The sequence below is a fragment of the Musa acuminata genome, chromosome BXJ3-4 (genome assembly GCF_036884655.1).
Source record: "Musa acuminata AAA Group cultivar baxijiao chromosome BXJ3-4, Cavendish_Baxijiao_AAA, whole genome shotgun sequence".
Classification (NCBI taxonomy): Eukaryota; Viridiplantae; Streptophyta; class Magnoliopsida; order Zingiberales; family Musaceae; genus Musa; species Musa acuminata.
The window spans coordinates 14,408,342-14,418,153 of record NC_088352.1 but is presented as its reverse complement, the minus strand read 5'-3'; the positions used below and the strand labels follow the sequence as shown (position 1 = coordinate 14,418,153).

The following is a 9,812-nucleotide window of genomic DNA, read 5'->3' as shown; positions in this document are numbered from 1 at the left end:
TTTCAAGAGTATGTCATATATTGCAAGTCGTTTCGCAAGTAGAAACCTGATTAAATTCGTTTTCATCTAAGGCGCAAAATAGAGCATTCATAGCTCTAGCATTTAAGGAAAAAGTTTTCTTCTCCAAATCATTCCATTCTTTCATTAGAGTAGAAGACTTTTGAAATCCGTTTTCAATGATATTCCATAAGTTTAAATCCAACGAAAGCAAGAAAACACTCATTCGAGTTTTCCAATATGTGTAGTTCGTCCCATTGAACAAGGGATGACGAATGAGAAAGTGACCCTCTTGAAAGTCGAAAAGAGCCATTTCTATTTAGGTGTTAAACTAAATATGAAAAATGAGGCTCTGATACCAACTGTTAGGAACGAAGTCGGCCCTAAGAGGAGGGGATGAATTAGTGTAGTGGTAAAAACATCGGTTCTGAAAATTCTTCATACGTTGAAAATTGATTCCAGAAATATGCTTAGATTAAAAGCGTATGGAAGAGCATAGCAAGTAATGGGAAGGCAATTTATAGTTTAAAGTAAATTGTTCAAAGTAAAGGCAAACCAGATTTTTATAGTGGTTCGATCGTCGTGACCTACATCCATTCCACCGATTCCTCTTTCGTCGAGGCCACCGACATCCACTATCGATCTTCCTTCAATAGGTGAAGACCAACCATCTTTTACACCCCTCTTCTCCTTTTCACGGGTTTATGAGATAACCTTTACAAGCACTCACTCCTCCTAAACAGAATTCTAAACTTAGTGATTGCAACAGCGTTTTTTACTTTTAAATTCTTTGTGCTTGTGTATCTTAACTAGGGATGAGAAGAGTATTTAAAGGCCTCAAGTTGATTCAAACTTGGAGCCTAAAAACATCTCATCCCAGGTTTCCTAGGTTCGGGTGGAGCCACTACCTGTGCTGGGCGGTACCACCGCTAGTGTCAGTCTAACACTGACACTGCACTAAGCGGTACCACCGCCTAGTCTGGCGGTACCACCGCCTGGCTCCCTGCCATTGGGTAGTACCACTACCCAGACTAGTGGTACCACTACCTAACACCCTACTAGGGGCAGTTCCGCGGCCCAGACTAGCATTACCACCGCCTGACATAGTCTTGGAGACTATGCCACAATGGTCTCACCTCTTGGGGCACTGTTTGGGCCTTTTCATTGGGCCCAATACAATTCTTACATGGGCCCAACTGGCTCCTAATTGGGTTGGCTCAATTCCAATCCAAATTATGTGCTAACTACGAATTCTAAGACATTTCCTAAACTAAACAAGCCTGTAAGTCTAGTTTCTTTCAGCGAGCTTCCGGCAATCTTCCGGCGAACTTCTGACGATCTCTCGGCAATGTTCCAACGGACTCCCAGCAAGCTCCTAGACTTCACAAGGATCTTCTTGGCGAGTTCCGACGAACTTCTTTGGCAAGCTCCTTGACTTCTCGGTTGATTCCGACAAAACTTCTGACGATCTCTAGTCTTCAGACGAACTCTCAAACTCCCAACGAAATCGCGTTCTTGACTCCCAGAGTTCATTTTGCTTTATTCCTTGCTATCGTAGTTAATCTTGCACACGTAAAATATACTTCGATCTAGACAATTAATACTAAGCATGAATCATGTTGTCTGGCATGTCATTGGTCCATCGACGCTTCATCCGATTCTTATTTGCATCGTCCTCTCTTGGGGCCTATTGCCCAATCGGCCAAATGATCTCCGCAACTCCAATATCCTTGGTGTAATATCCACTCTTCTTGGCCCGATGCCCGAATCCATGGCCCGAAGCCTTTGTCGATATGTCGACCGATCCTTCGACACAACGTCCAATCATCTAACATGTTTCTTCGGCCCAACATGATTCTTTCTACTTTAAATGTCTCTCCCTGATCGAAGCATCCTACGTTACTCAAAACGCAGATCAAATCAGAAACACTTATCAATTGGTTTCATCATCAAAATATGAGATTCAACACTCCTGGGATGTTGACCATTGCAGGTGCATACTGGAGAGAGCCATCAACATAGCCTAGGAGATCATATCCAAATAGAAGATTAGAAAGTTGTGCCCGCCAAGATGCATAGTTGCCACCTTTTTATAACTTGAATGAAATGAGTGCTACTGCATTGACGGTGATAAGGCATGTAGATTAAGAAGTGATATGGTTCCCTGCAGGGACAACAACTAGGGTATTAGAGATAGACGATGAAGACATTTGAAGATACGTATATATGAGGGAGTAGTCAGCTGTAGAAGGGTCGCTGCAGTCGGAGGCTAAGTTGCTATAGTTTTGTAGATCTACTGGAGGACAGCAATACGGTTTGCAATGCTGAAGAGAGCTGCAGCAATGCTGAACTCTGTTGGAATGAGTAATTTGTTTATTGGATGTGTTTAGCTCTTTACAGATGCTGAGGATCGACGGTGAAGAGCTATTTTATGCTGCCCGAGAGTTATGCTTGGGGTGGTTGACAACAAGGCAGTGGGCTGCAATCGATGTAGATCACAGCTTGATGTAGATGACAGCAAGGCAACGGGCTGCGATCGATGCTGATCACAGCTTGATGAAGATGACAGCTTTGGTGTTGTTCACAGGCTGTCACTTTAAGAGGAGAGAAAAACTCCGAGGTAGCAGTTCGAAGTCGTCGGATTGACTAGATCTGGTGCTTTGCTGTGATGGCTGGAGATCTGGGAGTAATGTGAGAGATCGACAGCATCAAAGATGTGTCCGATGGCCAACTATAGAGTCAAGGAGAAGAACGGCTCCGTGGACATCACCCCACACACGTCCATCGCCTATCTCGATCCCTACTACTGGGATGCGAGGTTAGCTGCTGAGGTAGAGAGCACTCGGAGTAGTGAGGAAGAAGGGGACGAAGAGGAAGCTATGGTGGCGCAAGAAGAGGAATCGATGAGTTGCCCTATTCGGGAAGTAGTGGTGGTGGTGGAGCAAGGGAACCCGCGGTGGAAGCGTCGCTGCGGTGGAAGAAGACAGCGTGGCCAACGCCTTTGTTGCCAAGGCGGTACACCGAGAACCCACGGCATGAGACGGCGAAGGGGAGGGCGCAGGTCTTCAACAAGTGGTGAAGCGACTACTTCTCCGATCGTTCTTTGTAGCCCGGAGGAGGTTGTTGAGTCCTTGGTCCGAAAGAAAGACGACACGTACGATGCCCACGAAGTCCGACATCGTGAGCAGCGAGTTTCCTTGTTGCGACAGCTGCGGGTGGCGTTGGCGGATAGAGATGCTTCAGCCGAGAAGAAAATGGCTATAGCTCTGATACCATGATAAAATATAAAATATAATTACTAAGGATGCTTGAGATAGTGAACTTGATAGCTATTTATACATGGTAATAGAGAGGATTTTCCTCAACTACTAATTCTCTTCTTGTTATCCACAAATGTCATATATATATATATATATATATATAGGGAAAGGAAGGAATATGGATCCCAACCTCGCGAGAAAGTGATGAGTCAGAATTTGCACAGATACCACAATAAAATTTTTAGTTATTTCAGCAATAATTCCAATAGAATTTTTAGTTATTTCAGCAATAGAAAGGGTTCATACTTTCATTTTGACTCTTAACAGTTGGGCAGGAGATCATCAATAAATCAATATTCAGTTGCCGATTTTTTGTAAACTGAGCAGAGAGTTATTGTACGTAGTTGCCAACTAACTCTATCCTTAGAATTTAGATGAAAGACTGGTTGTTCTTATTTTAAGTGGTCATGGGTTTGTTTACTTCTTTTCATATATTAGTACCAGTTCGGCATTTACAAATTTCTTATATGAGCACAACGCCTTTCGTTTAGATCCTTGACAGGATTATTTTACTCATAGCACAATGAAACCGACCTGCAATATTTATACGAACATTGTACAACGTAATTGCTTTAAGGTCATAAACAATTATTTTTTAATTTCTTGTGTCCAAAAGATAGAGGTGGAAGAAATACTGCTATTGGCGACAAACTTCTGACCGTGATTCGTGTATCGATAACAATTCTTAGCTTATCTTAAGTTCACGTACGCAGTCTTTATGTTTGTGCAATATGTCCAGCACCTTAATGGCACAATATGATGCCTAGGGGGGATTAATATGGCCGTCCCGACATGCAGCAAGTATCCTTTTGAACTACTCAATGTGCTAAGGCGCATATCTGTTAGGATTGGTTCGGTCACTTCCCTGAGTTGACTTCAAGACGCTAAGACTTGCTTGGTACAGGCAAGTGGTGGTTAATTCGTCGACTGCCTATAACGTGACAGTGAAATTCTAATCCTGTAGGATTTTGCTTCTTGTTATTTTGTATAACTCGACCAAATCTTTTAGTATGAACGAGTCAATTTTTATAGTGATTATTGCGAAGACAGGGGTTCCATTCGATGCAATAATTGAACAAAAAGGTTCAAAACTGATATCTCTATGAATTTGGACGTTTTACGCATCATGTTTTACGTGGTTCTGCCTCTTTCTTGGGGTTTTTTGTTTTTTTTTACCAAGACACGAATGGGGACGTCTGTCAGTTGGAGATGCGTGTGAGGCCACGTGAACCCTGAAACTTTTCAGGGGTGATTGAGGGCCAGAGCTCTGGTCTACGCTCCTTAATTCTACCACCAAGTTTCATAAAAAATTCATTGATGGGGGCCGATTACATTGACGTGGTTTGATGATATCTGTGCAATCTTGGACTGTTTCCACGCGGTTGTACCCATATGCAATTAGTAATATAGACGACGGGGAAGTGGACTTCTATTTTGTAATTTTACCCATTTGTTAACAAGCTTGTCTTTTAATAATTGGTTTGGCACTATTTGCTATGAAAGGTGGGCATTCCAAGATCTGATGTAATGGCTGTCGATGGTGGGTCCATACTTCCGACAACATCATGCATGCAGCGGCCCCACGCAACCTAGAGCCACTGCGACCGAAGCATGCGCAACTCCAGGTTTGTGCTCCCCCAAACCAAACCTTCCGGCTTGATCGTATAATAATAATAATAATAATAATGATAATAATAATAATAATAATTAGTTTTCTCACATGCACATCACCTTACCTAAAGATTAATACGGATGATAAAGATACTTAAACGGAGAACGAGCAGGGCCTCACGTTCATCCTCATAAAAACAAAGCTTCCGCTGCGACGTCACGTTCGGTCACCTTAGTGTCAGTTCCCTACAGGAAAGGTCCAAAACACCGAGGCCTGTGGGGCCGGCAGATCCCTGCTTTTGTTTCGGCTTGTGTGATTGCGTGGGGTTGAAACCAAGAAAGGTGACGACGTCCTGTTTACTGCATGCAACGCTAGTTTTACTGCTCAATTGATTTTGTAGTATCCAGATCTTTTAGGATGTACGTGTAGGAAGCTGTACAATCGCAGCCTTCAGTGGGTCAGTTCTCACTTGATTTTGCTGCAAACGGAGCTGGAAGAACAGACCGACGGGATCGTCACACAGTTTAGTTACTTACCACTTCAATTGAACGTGTTTGTGAGGACGGACGTTTTTTTCTTTTTTTGTCAATTTGTATCTCTTTAATCAAAATGAACTTAACTGCAACGCGCTTTAGCAAGGTAGTTGAGCATCCACTGTAGTTTCAAGACTGCCATTTAGGGTGATTATGTAAAAAAAATAACATGATAAGATCACCGGTTAAATTATTATATTTATATTAAGAATACAAAGAGGATAAATTAGTACAACAATGATCAAGTGAGAGAGAATTAAGAACTTGAGAGTCTTAAAAACTCATAGTGGGTGATTTTCCAAGAAACGAAGGGGTGTCCATAATCATATCTCCATAGATGTTTTGGTTAAAATATTTATAATAATAAATAATAAATAAATAAATAAATAAGAAGAGAAAGAAAATGAGTAAAAATTTTAAAGATGAAAGAGTCGACGAAACATGCCTCTCTGCATAAAAAAAAAAAAAATCCTTTCATAGAATAATATCTGTGATGACTTGCAAAGGTCAAATCATTATGTGTAATTATTTTAATTGATCAATGATTTTGTTTAGAGTCACTGCAATCACATTGAAGATTTGTAAGTCAATAATAACTATTTGGATGGGTTGCAAGAACCTCTATATAATGAACTCATGGATGATATCTAATACCCCACGTTTGGTGTGTCGATTGAGAGCCCAATCAAGTCAGCGATCGGAAAAACAGTATATATATATATATATATATATATATATATATATATATATATATATATATATATATATATATATATGAAAATTTCGGAATGCATTTTCTCGAATTGATTTCTTTCGGAAGATATCTTTCAATTTTTCGTCCTCTAAATATTTTCAAAAACAACTTGCTCATGGTTAAAGTAGGATCTAGTGTTTTCTTTACAAAAGAATCAGTCAAAGGAATTACTATCCGCTTTCACCGAAACCATGGCCTCACAAAGCGGTTTTACTAATACTATCCCACACTTTCTTTGTGTGTAAATAATTTGCATATATATTATCTACTCTGAATAATCAAAAACAAAACTTTGGAACTACATATTACGTTTCAATGTTAATTTTTAATTAATCTAAAAACCATCTATGGGATGGGTTGAGATTATGAGAATTGATTGGATCAAATCTAAGTGCTCATCATCTAAGTTCTTGTCGAGAGATGCAGAGAGAAATCTCTCCAGTGGGTCGAAAAGAGGTTAGGTCTGGTTTCATTCGTCTTTTCAGATCTCCGTCTTATGTGGTACACTTGCCAACACAATATTAGAGACTATAGTAATGAAAGGTCTAGTCATGTTGAAATGATCAAACGAAACAAGAAAAACAAAACAGAGACGCCCATTCGTTGTTTCGGTGTAGAACCTCCAAGCCGTAACCTGATTTTGAAATAGATGCGCCACGTTGGTGTTAGCAACAAGCCATGTCTTTTGGGAACTGAGATTGATGGTTGTATTGGATTGGAATCCAGCTTGGAAGACTCAATCTAGAAAGACGGGTTAGCCGGCTGAGCAAGCCGGATCCTATCGTACTATTCACACCCACCCCGGACTTAGATAGAGCCATTTGATTCGGTGGTCCCCCATTAGCTGTCCGCGTATGGATGCCTCAAAGAAAAGAGCCCCCCCGGTCTTCTGCCACATTCCATTGCAGTGAGATTGTATCATTCGTATTGGTCACTCGATTCGATTAGTTGACATGGAAACGTAGCTTACAATGCTACCGACGATAGATGTGACATATATATATATATATATATATCTCGATTCGAGGGAGTCACTCTTTTTGTGTAAACAACTCGCACACCTTAAATTTGCGATGACAACATTGTAAATCGTTAAGATAATGAAAATGCTAGAGTTTCCAGCGCAAGGTCAGATCCATCCAACTTAAGAGAATGATGTAGTAGGAGAGATCGATAAGCGCAACATCCTTTGATGGTGAAGGATATGAAAAAGAGAGTTGAGTCGAGTCGATGGAGAAAGTAGCTTTGTTATTGTAACCCATCCCTCGCAAACACACTAATAAAAATGACGAAACACAGCGAGCTGGGGCTATGCTAGGCTGCTGATGTGTAGCAATAGTGTTGGAGCAGCCTATTAGCCTCCCTGGCCCCACTTAGATACGCCCCATGCGTCGTAGAGTAGTGCGTCCGGTGCGTCGCCTCCCCGGCGAACAGTATCTGTAGAGGGGGAGGGGGAGAGGGAGGAGGAGGACTAGCGCCCCTGTCCTCCTTCTCTTTCGGGTCCCCGCACAGACGTGGCAGCGGCTCTGCCATCAGATCCAGATCGGCCCCGCTCGATCCCACAGCCACGTAGCTGTAGGATCCCAGGAACAAGGGGTCCCTTCCCCATCCGCTTCGCTTCACCCTCGCGATCCTCGGGGGCGACGATGCCGCTCCTCTCTCGTTGCATCGCCGATCGACCTTGTCGCCGCCGCCGCACGTGACATCCGCCGGAAGGAAGGCATCGAGCGTGGCGTGGACCCCACGGATGATCTCCTCGTCCAGCAGCGCCTCCAGATCCAGGGCCTCCCTCCCCGCGAACCACGCCAGCAGCACACGCGAGCCGCGGTAGATAGGGCAGATGGACGCCGTCCTCCTCATCCACCGCGGTATCCCCGCCACGCGCCTTCTCCCCTCCCTTTCCTCGTGGGCGAACGCTATCTGGAGGAATGGGAATCCTCCACCCCCATCGTCGCCCTCGATCTCCATGAATAGCTTATCCACCACGCCGAACCCCAGCCGCTCAATGGCCTCCTGCTTGAACGCGGGGAGCGGCGGTGAGAACTTCACGCCGCTCGTATCCCCGCCTCCCTTCCCTAGTCCGGCCTTGAGCACCCCCAGCGAGACCGTGACGATCACATGGTCCGCCGCCATGGCCGAGTGCTCCCCCTCGAAGTGAAGTCTCACCGGCTGGCCATCCCCATCGCCGTCCGAGCACCACTCGATGCGCCGGAGACGCCGACCGAGGCGGATCATGCCCGGGGGAAGGGCCGACGCGAGGTGTTCGACGATCTGCGAGTACCCTTTGGCTATGGTGATCTGGTCCCCGGGATAGTCTCTGTACTCGCTCTCTGCGGCCAAGTCGAGTTCATTGAGGTCGTCGGCCGAGGTGCATGTCCGTTCCATGAACTCGTGCATCGCGAACACGCACTCCTCAAGCTCCTCCAGGCTCCACTCGCCGCAGCCACTGCTCCCGCCGCGAGAGGAGCGGTACTCTTGGAGGCCGTGGCGTAGGAACGGCCCGACACCGGGTCTCTTTGGGTCCACGGTGGCGTCGCCCGCCCTCGCGGAGTCCATAAGTCGGCGGTAGAGGGAGGTGACGGGATCGACGACGACGTAGGGGTCAACGAGGGCTCCACCCTCCGCGACGGTGAGGGGATCCGAGGGGAAGCCGTCCATGCGCTCCCAGGGTTCACGGTCACCGGCAAGGGCAGCGATGTCGTGGGCGATGGCGTGGATTGGACTACCTCCGATGCCGTGGATCCAGGTGGCACCCATCTCGACGCGGTCACCAGCGAACACGGAGGTGAGGATGCGGCCGCCGAGGCGGTGGCCGGCCTCCACGACGCACAGGTCGAATAGGTCACCGGAGGCGGCGGCGTGAAGGCGGTGGGCGGCGGTGAGGCCCGCCATCCCCGCCCCAACAATCACGATGCGGGGCTTCTTCATCACCATCCTCCCTCGTCGGTAAACAAAGGGGTGTGTAGCAAGGTTAACAAGGAGGCAGGCGTGACAGAGAAGCGGCCGAGCATATAACTTTAGGCCATAACAAAAATGGACCAGAATGCAAGGCAACATCAAGTCCGCGACAGAGAGAGAGAGAGAGAGAGGGATCAAATAATTTAGGGGGAATCGAATGGGACGAGGCTCTCCTTTTCTATAGCGAGGTTTTTCTGTGGACTGCGGGTGGCAAGGGGATAAAAGAATACGGCACTAGTCCAAGCAGACGTGAACTCTTTCTAATGGTGCCTAACAAAACCAACCCGTAGTCACAAAACCAACCCGGGTGTCTTTTGTTGGAAAAATACGACAAAGAAGAAGATAAAAATATTATAAAAATAAATAATAAATATAAAATTAAGAATATTTTAGGAAAGATATTTAGACTTAAAATATATATAAATATTTTTCTAAAAATAATATTTACATCATCTTCTAAATAAGATTGTTATGAGCTTGATGCAAATAGTTTTAGTGGATATGACAAGCCTTTGGAAGATCTGTATTAAGCAAACAATAAAAAATCTTCAAAGAGGAATTAGAGAATATATAATTCAATCACTTCGAGAGTAAAGAAGAAGAATATGAAAAGGATGTCTTAAATAATTTACCCTCAA

At 44.7% G+C, this 9,812-nt stretch overlaps 1 protein-coding gene across 1 annotated transcript; it reads right to left on the bottom strand.

Moving 5' to 3' along the window:
- Nucleotides 1–7,447: 7,447 nt before the first annotated feature.
- LOC103981757 (polyamine oxidase 1-like) lies at nt 7,448–9,351 on the bottom strand. The gene has a single exon (XM_009398491.3). The coding sequence runs from the start codon at nt 9,271–9,273 to the stop codon at nt 7,531–7,533; it is 1,743 nt and encodes a 580-aa protein (XP_009396766.2). The 5' UTR covers nt 9,274–9,351; the 3' UTR covers nt 7,448–7,530.
- Nucleotides 9,352–9,812: the final 461 nt, after the last annotated feature.

Excerpts from the sequence above, each read along its gene's own strand:
- LOC103981757 (XM_009398491.3), bottom strand. The coding sequence starts at position 9,273 with ATGTTGCCTTGCATTCTGGTCCATTTTTGTTATGGCCTAAAGTTATAT.